The following is a 14,364-nucleotide window of genomic DNA, read 5'->3' on the forward strand; positions in this document are numbered from 1 at the left end:
TGTATTGGAGACTCAGGCTCCTGTAACTTGTTGGGAGTTGAAGCTTTTCTCGTTGTTGGCCACTTCGCTACCACCGCTAATCTCCTCTTGTACGACAGAGGCTTGAGCCGACTTTTCGCTAGGGCCGTTCTCATTGACAGCCGCCTCATCGCCAAACAAGACGGCAATATCCTCAAGAGAGAGCCCGGCAGTCTCCGGAAAGTATTTCTGCATGACGAATGCACCAATCCAGGGAATTATAATAAAAACCAGATAATACTTCCAACCTACGTTCTCAAATGCAGTAGGAGCAGTCTGAGTATAGATCAGGGTCATCATGAATAGACCAGCCACGCTGAAACCAACGCCTTGGGCTCGGATCGAGGTTGGGAAGATCTCGGCGCAATAGACATAGGAGGAAGCATCCATCGTGCCTCCGTAGAAGAAAACAAAGAGGTAGAGAAAGAAGACGCCAAATCCATTGCCCACTTTGTTAGATGTGCCCACAAACTCAGCAACCATGGCAGTGAAGCCACATAGAGACAGGGAGCATCCGATGAGGCCAACAACCATAATGCGGATTCTCCCGAAGCGGTCCAGGATCAAACTGTTGACCCAGTTCATGAATGCGGCGAGAGAGTTATAGCAGGCGTAGAGCATGAGGGCCACAGAGCCTCGTAGGCCGAGACCATCGTAAAGAAGAATTTGATAGTTGTTGACGACGAGCACACCAGTCGATTGCGCAACGCATCTTCATGAAGGTTAGCATTGGTATTATTTAAATGGGTAAAAGGCACTTACTGAACAAAGAATCCATACAAAAGTCTCTTGCGATACGAGGGCCTTGAGAAAGTCTCCCTCCATCCTGTCGCAGTGTTTTCTCGCTTTTCAATCTCCAGCTGGTTGTGAATCTGGTGGAGCTCATGCTCAGCGAAAGAGTGTCCCTCTGGATGCCTCTCTGAGCTAGGGTGCAGTTTCTCAAGTACTCTCAGCGCTTCGGTAGCTCTGTCAACTTTGCACAGCCATCGCGGAGATTCAGGCATCCAGGGGGATCCGACTCCAAGCAGGAGAGGAGCGATGATCTGGAACGCAAGGCAAAGACGCCACTGAAGAGCCTGATTGGTAATGAAGAAGCATCCGTAGCCAACCCATCCAGCCATGGCCTAAGAGAAGGTTAACCGACAGACCTTGTAAAGTCCTGGGATACAACTTACATAGCCGCAGACCACCAAAAATCCATGAGAGCCGACCATTCGACCTCTGACAGTTGCGGGAGAAATCTCAGACTGGTAAATTGGTACAGCCACATCGATCATGCCAACCCCGATGCCATTGATGAAGCGACCGATGAGCAACATGGCGGTATGGACGGAAGCGGCTTGTATGACGGCTGAGATGATGCAGATAACGCAGGTGGTTTGGATGGCAAGACGTCGACCACAACGGTCCAACAACCAAGGGACGATCATGCATCCGATGACACCGCCACTCGCGAAGAGAGCATTGTTGGCTAGAAAGTAAACATCGTTAGAGCATTGCCTATTATCGCACTGTTCTCGTAGACGTACCGCCAATGATCTGGTTGCTCTTAGAAGCCCCAGGGCCGCTCGTGGTCAGATTGAAGTAGTTGAGGAAAGACGAAAGTCCGATAACAGAGCCACTTATAGCCGAGTTGAAGCCATAGGTGAAAGATCCCAGAGCAACAAAGAAGATGATGAGAAAGTTATATGTCGTGTTCGTGCCAGACATTATGGCGGCTGGCAAGATGATTCAAGAGTGATTGAGCAATAGGGCATGATCGCGAATAAAATCTGCGATTCTCAACACCTTTTGTATTCAGTCATATACCTAGTATGTCAGGTTAACATGGTAGCATCGGCCTCTACCCCGAAGAGCTTACCCCATGTCGGTACATGAGATGAGATGCGTAAACATGGGGGAGAAATTCAAACACGGGGTAGATCTGGGGTACGTCGCGTTTGGACGAACACACGCTAGCGAGGGTCTGGGCAAAGTTAATACAAGAGGAGAAGTGCTTGGCGACGTGGAGATACTGAGTAACATCGATCACCCCACAACTGGCCACCTGATCTCAACCCAGCTACCAACATTACTAACTTTAAAACAGTATTAAAAGGTATATAATGCCTAGGCAAGCTAATTAGACCTAGTAAATGATTAGCATTATTTAGGAAAAACGTTTATAAGACTAGGTTACTCTTTAAGCCGACCTAGAATACCTAGTTTCTTATTACTAAGTTAGGGACTTTACTATTAAGATTGCTATATAAAATGGCTTCCTTAATAGTATTAGAAAGAATTAGCTATAGTCCTTTATAAGTTAATACAATAAAATTAAGAAATTATAAAGTAAATATATTAATATAAACTAGTTTAAAAGAGTTTTAATTATAAATACTAAGGCTATTTTATATTATTAATACTACTAGCTATATAAATTAATAAGTAAAAAACATATTAAGGTATTAATAAAATTAAAATAATAAGAGGAATTAAAATAAATAGTTTAATCCTTAATTATAAAAAAATTAATATTTATTAAATAGCCTAGTTTAAGGTTATAAATAAGTATTCTTAAAGTTATTTTAATAATTAAAGAAGTCTTATTATTACTAGTTATCTTTAAGGAAAAAATAATTAAATAATAATATTTTTAAAAAAAGTTAAACTTCTTTAGTATAATAGTTTAAGTCTTTTATTTATATTAATAGTAAATTAATATTATAGCTAATTTACTTATTTAATTATATAACTTAAATTATAACTTATTTAATTCTTTTTTTATTATTAATATTAACTTTAATTATACCTTTATATAACAGGATAGGTTTTAAATAGGTAAACTAGTCTATATTAGGTTTTATATTTACAGAGTTATAAGGCGTTATACTAAGTAGTTATAAAGTATTATATCTCTTAATAGTAAATAAAGCAGGCTAGGCATATTTAGGTAAAGAAGTCTTATTAATAGCTAGTAAGCTAAGTTCTATTTATTACTAAATAAATATATATATATAATATAGTGGCTTATAGTATTATAAGTTAGGCTTATAGCAAGTTATAAGTTAATATTATAAGCTGTATTGTAAGGCTTATAGGTATTATAGGGTTTTATTTATAAGTTATTATATAATTGGCAGAATTATTAATAAGTTATATGTAATGTAAGCGCTTCCCCTTGTTAGGTTATAATACTTTAAGTCTTTAACTTTAAGTAACTTAAACTTATATAAAACTTAATATAATTTCTTTTATAAAACCTTAAAATTATTTTACTTTTATTTTAGATATTATTATATTTTTCTCCCCTATTTATATTAATAATATATTAATATTATAGCTAATTTACTTATTTAATTATATAATTTATCTTATAACTTATTTAATCCTCTTTTCGCCACTTATACTAAATATCTTTAACTTTAGGTAATTAAACTTATATAAAACTTAATGCATTTCTTTTATTTTCCTAATTTAACCCTGCAATTACCTTACTTCTATCTTTATACTCTTATAATCTAAGACTATAATTAGCCTAGTCTTTACTAACTATTAATTAGCTTTATAGCCTTTATTAACTTTATTAACTATTTCTTTATATTATTAAGCTATTATTTATATAGGTTTTTAATAATCCTTAGTTTAATATCTTTAATAAATCCCTTATTACTTACTTTTATAAGCCTTCTTATTATAATAAATTATTCTAGCTTTTATAATAGCTTAATTTCCTTTTTAAAGTAATATTTAGAAATTATTAATTTATTATAATAATAATATATAAATAAAAGGACTTTATAGCCTAAAATAGCTTACTTAATAAAGGTAATATTATTTTTTTTATTTTAAATCTTTTTATTTTTATTATTATAATTATTATAACCCTAGCAGTTATATTACATATACCCTATAAAAAACATATAAGGCGCCAGCCTTAAAAGGACCTAGCTGCGCATTAACTAACTAATTAATAACCTTATTATATTAGAATAATAAATATTAAAACGCAATAACCTAAAAATATAGCATTCTAGGAATAACTTATCTTAAGGACTTATTATTCCTTATATAATTATTTTAGTATATAAAATATACTTATTAATACTTTTATAAAACTTAACTTACTAGCTATTAATAAGACTTCTTTACTTAAATATGCCTAACCTGCTTTATTTACTATTAAGAGATATAATACTTTATAATTACTTAATATAATGCCTTATAATTTTATAAATATTAAACCTAATATAGACTAGTTTACCTATTTAAAACCTATTTTATTATATATTAATAGCTCTTATTTAAAATATACTATATTAATAACTAAGTAATATTATATTATTAAAATATCTAGTAATACTAGCCTAGCACCTCCTTATATTAAAGCACTACCTAGCACTACTAAGATAATAGCTAAAGTTTAATAGCTTTATAATATTATCTATACCCTATAAGCTTAAATAAATATATATCCTGCTATAACTGCTAATAAAGGAAGTAATAAATAAGACCTTAAAGAGGCACTTAAGCCCCTTAAGCTAAAACCTTTTAGAGGCTAAGCTATAAATATAATCCTATTCCTAACCTAAATAAAGGCTTACTTCTGCCTTTATAAGAATAAGCTAAATACCCTTATAAAGAAACTCCTATATATTATAAGCTTGATTTAGGGAGATATAAAGGATTAGTTTAAACTTATCTTAAGAGACTTCCTTAAGAATAAAGAAGAAGTATAAGATTAAGATACTTAGAATATCTTTAAAAATTAGGATAATTTTAAATAAGCTCTTAAAGATAATTTTAAAGTAATTAATAAAGAATAATAAGCTATAGTAAAACTATTTATACTTAAGTAGTATAAGTCTTATATAGCCTACTTTACTAAATTTAAATAGCTTGTATTTAAGACTAAGTAAGATAATAAAGCCTTAATAAAAATTTATTATAAAGGACTAAAGGAAAAAGTTAAAGATAAATTATACCTAATTAATAGACTTAAGGAAGGTCTAACTATATATATTACTATAGTAATTAAGATTAATAAATAATAATATAAATATAAAAAAAAGAAAGCTAATTATAAATAAGGTAATAACTTTAACCTATATTACCCTAACTAGTAATAAAATAATAATAATTAAGGTAATTCTTAAAACTAAGGATAGTAATAAAGTAATTAGTAAAATAATACCTTATATAAAATATAATTAAGACCTATAATACTTAAAGCTATTTAGCTAGGCAATAATAATAATAACTAAAGGCAAGATATATTTAAGTATAAGTGCTATAACTATAACTAGTTTAGATATATAGCATAATAGTGCCTAGAGCCTAAGAAACCTAAAAACCCTAATTAAAGTAAGTAGGCCTTAAGATTAATTAAATAATAAGACCTATAAATAGCTAGGCAAACCGAGATATTAGGAATACTTAAAAGCAGTTATAATATTACTGGCTTAAAGAAAGCAGAGGAACTAGAGTAATACCCTTATCTAGATAGTTTAATTAAGGAACTATAAGAACTATTTCCTACCTATAAGGAAGCTAATGCAAAAAACCTATTAATAAGAGATAAGAAGACTAAGAATTAGATTTAAAGGGAAAAAAATGCCTATAAAAAAGCTAATAATCTAGGATATCTTATTAAGCTAATATAATATAATACAAATAAGAAAGAAAAGCTTTATAATAACCTAAACTATAGGAAATAATAAAACACTTAATAAAGGGAACTTTAAAGAATTAAAAAACTTAAAAAACTATAAGTCTTAAGAATAATAAAATAAGGAAAAGCAATTACCCCTAATATAAATAAATAAGCTTAGATATTTAAATAAATAAATAATATCTCTATAAAGACTATGACTTAACAAGATAGAATAACTATTATAGCAAATATAGAAAAAGGATATATTATAAGGTATAAAATGCCTAAATTTGCTAAAACTAAATTATAAAAAAAAGAAAAAGCCTTTAATAAGGAATAAGAGGTAAGAGCTAAAGTTTACACTTATTACTACTAATACCCCTAAAGTATAAGATATAAAGGAAGAGTAGTATAAGTAACTATATAATACCTCTATAAAGAAGATAAATGCCTTAAGCTTAAGTAAAAATAACCCTATAAACTACTATTTAATAAAGCAGAAAGTAAAATATAAACCTTACTTAAAGAATAATATATATAAAGAGCTAGAAAATATAGAAATACTAATATACTTAAATTATTAAATATTAAAGCTTATTATATTAATAATATTATAAACCCCTTATATAAAGAGAAAAAATTTAATAATAAAATAATATTTAAATATTTCTTATAAATAAACTATATAAGGAGATATTATAATTATTTTATAAATACTATTAATATAAAATATATAAGTAAAAAAAGCTTAATAATAATTATTTTCTAGTAATAATTCTTAATATACTTAATAATAAACTATACTTAAGAAAAAAAACAGAAGGGTATTTAATATATATAAGGTATAAAAACCTAAAAATAGTAAAATTATAATTTAATATAGCTTATTATTAATAAACTTATAAAGTAAACTGACTTTATAAAGGAATTTAATAATTATAAAGACTTATTAAAAAGCTAAAAAAGAATTTAAAGAAATTATAAATAGAAAATTTAATTACTTAAGGAAAGGATTAATAAAAACAGAGTTAGATAATAATAATATAACTTAAAAAAGAATCTTTACCCTAATTAACCTTATAAAGGCATTTAACTAAATAGAAATTATTAAAATTAAAGAAAAATACTAAAAATAAGAAAATAAATATTAAAAGAAAATAAGCTAAGGATAATATAACTACCTAATAAATAACCTAGTAAATAATAATATAAGTTTAAATACTACTAAAGAAATATAGTACTAATAGGAAGTAAATAGACTTTACCTAGTTATACCCTAGTTAGTATAAGAACAGAATATAAACAAATAAAATACAAAACTAAAAGAATATTTCTAGCAGTAATTAGCTAATAATAAGTTTATAAATAACTGCCTTAATAGAGAAGGATATAATAATAATAACTATAAATAGATATACCAAGATATATTAAGAAAAGTTATATACTATTTATAATAAAGTATTAAATAAGCAAAAAGTAAGAATAAGAATAACTTAAACTACTAAATACTTTAGGGTTATATAAGGACTTAATATTAAAATACCTAGTATTAAAAGTTTAAATTAAGGGAAAATGGCTAAATATATAAATTAATTATAAAGCTAAATGAAATTTTATTAACCTAGAAATAGTTATATAGCTATAATTATTATAGAGAAAGAAGTAAAAACCCTACCTATTACTTAATATAAAAGGATAACTTTTTAATTATAATAATAGAATTATAAATTAAGAAATTAATTACCTTAAGGTCTTTATTTAAGAAAAGAATTAAGAGATAGACTTTAATATACTTCCTCTAGATAAGGAAGTTAATATCCTCTTTAATATAAACTAGCTATAAAAGAAAAACCTATATATTAATTAGAGGACTAGCTAAGTTACCTTTTTTAATAATGCTAATAGTAATAATAAAATAATTATAATAAATAATAAGAGATCTTAAACCCTAATTAAAGAGGATAATATAGGTAAGCATAAAGTAAAGAATTTACTACCTCTAATAGGAGTATAATATAAATATATAAAAGGCAAGAAATAATAAAACTACTAGATCTTAAGTCTCCTTAAAACTTAACTATATAACCTAGATAAATAATTAAAATACTAAAAAAACTTAAAGAAAAGGAATAATAAGATAAACTTAAAAACATTTTAAAAGAATACTATATCTATAAGAAACTATTTAAAAAGAACTTAAAATAAAGGTATTATAATATAGCTACTAGGACTATAAAATATATCTTAAAACAGATAACTTACTATTTTAGAAGATTTATAACTTTAATAAAAAAGAACTTATTACCTTAAGAGAATACCTAAATATAAACTAGTAAAAGGAAATATTAGGATATTTAACTTATTAGCAGGATTCCTAGTAATATTTATCTTAAAGAAAAATAAAAAACTATAACTTATTATAGATTATAAGAGATTAAATGCCCTTATAATTAAGGATAGGACCTTACTTCTGCTTATTATAGAACTTAAGGACTACTTATAAGGTAAATAGATCTTTATTACTCTAGACCTTAAGGGAGCTTATAACCTAATTTATATTAAAGAAGGAGATAAATAGAAAATAGTATTTAAAACTAAATTTAGACTTTTTAAGTATTTAGTAATATTATTTAGACTTATTAATATATCTATAATGTTTTAGTAAATAATTAATAATATACTTTAATAGTATTTAAATATCTTTATAATATATTACCTAAATAATATTTAATTTTCTTAAATAATAAAGAAAAATATAAAGAATATATCTATAAGGTTTTAAAAGCCCTATAAAATACTAACTTACTAATTAAACTAGAAAAAAGTTACTTTTATATAAAAGAAGTAAACTTCTTAAGATATACTATTATATCTAGTAAAATTAAAATAAAATAAAAGAAAATCTTAATAGTAATAGATTAGCCCTTACTAATAATAGTAAAAGAAGTTTAAAGCTTCTTAAGATTTACTAACTACTACTAAAGATTTATTAAAGACTTTAGTAAAATCGCAAACCTACTTATAAAACTTATAAAGAAAGATAAGAAATTTATATAGAAATAAGATATATAAATAGTATTTAAAATACTATAACAAGCTATCCTTAATAAACCTATACTAGTTATATTTAACCCTAATAAGGAAATAAAACTAAAAACTAACTTATTAAATTTTACTTTAAAAGAATAAATTAAATAACGAGATAAAGAAGGAAAGCTTTACCTAATTACGTTTTATTCCTATAAACTATATAAAGCAGAACTAAATTACCTTATTTATAATAAAGAATTCCTAATAATTATTAACTACTTTAAGGAGTTTAAATACTACCTTATAGAAAGTATATATTAAATTAAAGTCTATATTAATTATTAGAATATTTTATACTTTACTATAATATAAGAACTTAACTAATAATAACTATATTATATAAAATACTTATATAAATTTAACTTTATAATTATTTATTATAAGGGCTTAGATAATAAATAAGCCAATGCTATTAGTTAATACCTAAATTATAATACTAGCATAATAAAAGCAAAAAAACAACTCTTAAAAAGAATAATAAAAAAGAATACTAATTTATATAATAAGTAAAAACTCTAAGACTTATAAATAACTATAAACTTATAAATTAAGAAGAATAAATAAATAAAATCTAAAATACTATTATAGGATATAACCTTTAAGATCTTATTAGAAATAAAACTAAAATACCTACCTATAATAACAAACTATAAATACCTAAACGATTTAAGGAAGAACTAATATAAAATATATATAAATATCCCCTATATAGCCACTAAGGCATTAAAAAAACCCTAAAATGCATTTAAATATATTATAATTAAGAAGGAATTAGAAAAACAGTAAAGAAGGTTATTAAATAATATAACTTATATATAAAAACTAAAGTATAATAATATAAACCTTATAGCTTACTATAATTACTAGAAGTAGTAGAAAGATTATAGAGTTTAATTATAATAAACTATATAACTAAGCTACCTTTATTAGAAGAACCCTTAACTAGAATCTTTTATAATAGTATCTTAGTTATAGTTAATTAATTTACTAAATTCTCTTACTATATACCCTATAGGGAAGATATAAATATAAAATAACTTTCTTATATCTTTTATAATAAGATAGTTAGAGAATATAAACTACCTTATAAAATCTTAATAAATAGAGAAATAATATTTATAAGTAAATTTTAATAGGTATTAATATTATATATAGGACTAAATTACTAACTCTTAATAGTATTTAGATTATAAATAAATAGATAAATTAAATAAATAAATTAAGTATTAAAATAATATCTATAATACTATATTAACTATAAATAAAATAATTAGGTAAAAAAGTTATTAAGTGCCTAACTTGCCTATAATATAGTATATAATAAAAGTATAGAAATAACACCTTTAGCAGTAAACTTTAGATTTACCCTAAACCTATACTATATAGCGCAAGAACTAAAAACAGTTAACCTAGCCGCTATAATTAAGAGTAAAGACCTAAAAGCTTTATATAAGGAATTAAGGAAAAAATTAAAATTTATTAGAAAATAAATAAAAAAATACTATAATATAAAAAGGATTAAAAGACTAACTTTCTTAAAGGGAAATATAGTCTACTTAGCTATAAAAAACATTATAATAAAATAACTAAGTTATAAATTAAATTATAAATATATTAGGCTATATAAAGTTAAAAGAAAAATCTTAGAGAATAATTATAAACTAGACTTACTATTAAAAGTTAGGCTCTATCTAATCTTTTATATTATATTACTTAAATTAATAGCTAATATAATATAAGTTAAAACTAATAATAAACTAAAAGAAATTAAAGGACTAGAAGTCTATAAAGCAGAAGTAATTAGAGATATAAAGAGAATTAATAAATAAATAAAATACCTTATTAAATAAAAAAACTACCTAGAAAATAAAAGTATATAAAACCATTAAAATACCTTGCTAATACTTAATAACTCCTAAAGAATTTCTACTAAAATTAAATAAAGGCAAAGCATTAAGGAAATTATTACCTAAACTAAAAGCAAATTAATTTATATTATTTAGGATATAATTAGTTTAAAGATCCTTTATTAAGGCACTCTTATAAGTATCTAGTATTAATAAGAGGTTATTCTGCTATTTTACCTCTTATAAACCCTAATAAGTAGCCTTAAAGTATTTCTCTTTTACTTTACCCTTAATCTTATAAATATATAATAAATAACTAGCTGCTGCAGTAAGATAAGACTGCAAGGCAGCCATCTCCTTATAAAGCCTAAGCAAGTCTTTACTTACCTTATTCTTATTATTTTCTAATTTCTTTTCTTACTTTATTAGAGTTATTACTTAAGAAAGTCAGTATATAAAAGAAATAAATAAAAACTTATAATAACCTATATAAAGAAGTAACTTATATACTATTACAGGATTTTTTATTTTAAATATACTTATTATAATAACTAAAGTCTAGAGATATTATATACTATTTATTTCTATAAAAATAGTAAGTATAAGATATTTCGGCTTTATCTCTAAAATTATAAATAGAATTAATAAGTATAATAAGCTTATATTCTTTATAAATTTACTTAAGTTTTTTATTAACTTTATAAGATTAATAGGATTTATAAAAATACTATTTAGAGATATAGTTAGATATTACATAATATAATAATAAAAGAGTTAAATTAGGACTAATTAAAAGAAAGATTAAGACAGCCAGGATAACAGGTCTTAAGGGCAAGACCTAATAGAGGGAAGAGATTATATTACAACCCTAATAGTTATATTACATATACCTTATAAAAAATATATAAGGCGCTAGCCTTAAAAGGACCTAGCTATGCATTAACTAACTAATTAATAACCTTATTATATTAAAATAATAAATATTAAAATATAATAACCTAGAAATGCAGCATTTTAGGAATAACTTATCTTAAGGACTTATTATTCCTTATATAATTACTTTAATATATAAAATATACTTATTAGTACTTTTATAAAACTTAGCTTACTAGCTATTAATAAGACTTCTTTACCTAAATATGCCTAACTTACTTTATTTACTATTAAGGGATATAATACTTTATAACTGCTTAGTATAATGCCTTATAACTTTATAAATATTAAACCTAGTATAGACTAGTTTACCTATTTAAAACCTATTTTATTATAATAATATAAAGCTTATTTTTATATTTATAATTATTAAAAGCTATTATAAAATAAGATATTAAGTTAAGTTTTTTAATATAAAAGGCCTTATTAAGTAATTATAAGCTTCTTTAAATAGGTAATATAATAATATAGCTATAATACTATTAATAATTACAGTTAGGATAGGGAAAGTTAGGTTAAATAACTTATTATATAATAAATAATTAAAGTATGCCTTTTAGGTAAATTATAAAAAGAAGGTTAGGGCTAGCTAATAAGTAGGGCTTTTTAACTAATATATATATAATAAGGTTTAGGCTATAATTAAAGTAGCTAATTATAATAATTTAACTTAATAAAGCTTTATTAGTTATAAGGGTAATAAATATTTAAATTATATTAAATTCTAAAAATACTTATATATACCTTTTAAGGCTAACTTATAAACTTAAAAAAATAATTATTAACTTAATTATAAAACCTTTTATCTTATTAATAAAGCTTAATAACCTAATAAAGTATTAACTTTTTATTTTTAATAGTTATAAAAGTTAAATATTTAAGTAATTCCTTTTTAAGTATTATAAAAATATTATATATCTATTATTCCTTTTAGTATATACTTCCTGTATCTTATTACTATTATGTAACGGTTGCATAAGCCGTTAAGCCACAGGGCAAAAGATCGGGCCATAATCGCTATGCAAGCAATTATAGGTGTGCCACAGCTGCCTTATAGAGCCTTATAACGCTGTTACGGGCACAAATCGTAACATATTAAATATAATAGTATTTAGTCCCCTAAAGCGTGCCTATTATCTATATATTAAATCTTGCTTGTATTATAAACTCGAGCCAGATTAGTAAGACTTTATTCCTTTAAAATTATAAAAAAGCCCAGAAGGAAGCTATCACGAAATCCAATGCCTGTACCGGCTTTAAAGTAACCGGACTATAGCCAGTTAATCTGGCTAAAGTCCTGTTAAACCCGATGGTTAGAGAGATGCCGTCTCCCGCTATTGCAGCGATTTCGCCCACAAAAGAGTAGGATTTCTGTCTGCAAATAACCCCCTGTTCATCTATGCAAGTCCAGAAGGTTCCGGCAACCATACAGACAATCGTTACAAAAGATCCGGCTATCAGGCTGCTGTTCAGGAAGATCGGTAGTTAATTGGACCGTGAAACGAAGGGAATAGGAAGGAGATATCACTATTACAATATCAGAGTGAAGAACTTCAACCAAAGAAGAAGCGGAAAGTCACCTATAACGGCAATGTCGAGTTCGTAAAGGTGCCAGTAATAAAGAAGGCTTATAAACGATATAAAGATCATACAACCTGTCAGAACATCAACACAAATCAGAAAGTTAAAATTAAGCAACCTCCGCAGTCAGGTCCATTTGAACATTAATTAATGAATTTTTTTTAAATTAATTAAATTGTGTTTCATTATGCTGTGGAAGAAATCCGTTATAAGATCGTTTTTTTTTTTTTTTGGTATTGTGGAAAGGTGGCTAGTTATAGGGTGACCAACGTTATGTCACGGATTACTGCAGTAACGAGAATAAACGTGTACCTTTGCCCTATTACACTACAGCACAGTGGTTTGCTCTAATAGTTCGCTTTTTGTTTTAATAATCCAGTGATGATCCTTTGATGCTGTAATATGATAAGACAGGATTTTCCTGGTACGTTTACTATCTAGAAATTGACGCAAGTACCCTCATCTACGTAGACTTCTCAAGAAATGGAGACAGCTCCGCCAACTCCCTCTTGTGCTCTCCCTTCTCAATCATATCATTAATTGTTTTCTGTGCCACCTTGAAAGCTTCAACACCCGCCGGAACACCACAGTAGATAGTTGCGTGGAGAATGGACTCGCGGATCTCAATCTCGGTGAGTCCGTTGTTCAGGGCACCGCGCACATGGACGCCAAGCTCGGGCCAGCTCTTGAGGGCAATCAACATGCCAAGATCTGAGATTAGTTAGATTAAATGATGGTATGGTGTACTGGAGAATAGGCATACTCAAGAGACTGCGCTGCTTGCGATCCAGGCCCGGCCGAGACCAAATATTACCCCAACACCACCTTTATGCGCGTTAGACGAGGCGACTAACAGGCCCCTGAGGCATGATCTAACTTACTCAGTAACAAGTTGCTGGCCAGGGTAGGAGAACTCGCTCTTGCCGTTGTTGAGGGCGGCGTCAACGTAGGCATTTCCAACGACCTCACGTCGGTTCTGGAGGCCAAGCTGGAACATGTCCGTGTGAAGGTTATCGAACTTCTTCTCGGTTGACATGTTGTTATGGTTTTGGAAAGTATAAGATTATTTTGCAATCGTGTTTGACGGTGCTCGGAAATCGTGGATAATAACTCTCGCAGCGTCAGTTTTATGGTCCTCTATGGAGGCGGCCATTTTCTTTTCTGCTCCAACGTCTCGGGATAGCTAGTCCGGCCTCTCCCGTCCTTCTATGGATGCTTGGGGTAACTAGCACGTCATGAACGGTTATCTAATGGTAGTTGCCC

The 14,364-nt window shown here is 26.9% G+C and overlaps 2 protein-coding genes across 2 annotated transcripts; both read right to left on the bottom strand.

The window, feature by feature from the left end:
• Positions 1-12: 12 nt before the first annotated feature.
• Positions 13-1,934, bottom strand: BKA55DRAFT_636937 (general substrate transporter; the record flags this gene model as incomplete). The annotated part of the gene is made up of 4 exons (XM_046197039.1): positions 1,548-1,934; positions 1,194-1,489; positions 781-1,142; positions 13-730 (listed from the first exon to the last, which is right to left on the bottom strand). Exons 1-4 carry the CDS (start codon positions 1,726-1,728, stop codon positions 13-15), a joined length of 1,557 nt encoding a protein of 518 aa, XP_046052610.1. The 5' UTR covers positions 1,729-1,934.
• Positions 1,935-13,564: 11,630 nt separating this feature from the next.
• Positions 13,565-14,137, bottom strand: BKA55DRAFT_591028 (AhpD-like protein; the record flags this gene model as incomplete). Its single annotated transcript, XM_046195180.1, has 3 exons — positions 13,565-13,812; positions 13,865-13,926; positions 13,983-14,137. 3 exons carry the CDS (start codon positions 14,135-14,137, stop codon positions 13,565-13,567), a joined length of 465 nt encoding a protein of 154 aa, XP_046052611.1.
• Between the last annotated feature and the right edge of the window lie 227 nt (positions 14,138-14,364).

The sequence above is a fragment of the Fusarium redolens genome (assembly GCF_020744475.1).
Source record: "Fusarium redolens strain MPI-CAGE-AT-0023 chromosome Unknown BKA55scaffold_4, whole genome shotgun sequence".
NCBI lineage: Eukaryota > Fungi > Ascomycota > Sordariomycetes > Hypocreales > Nectriaceae > Fusarium > Fusarium redolens.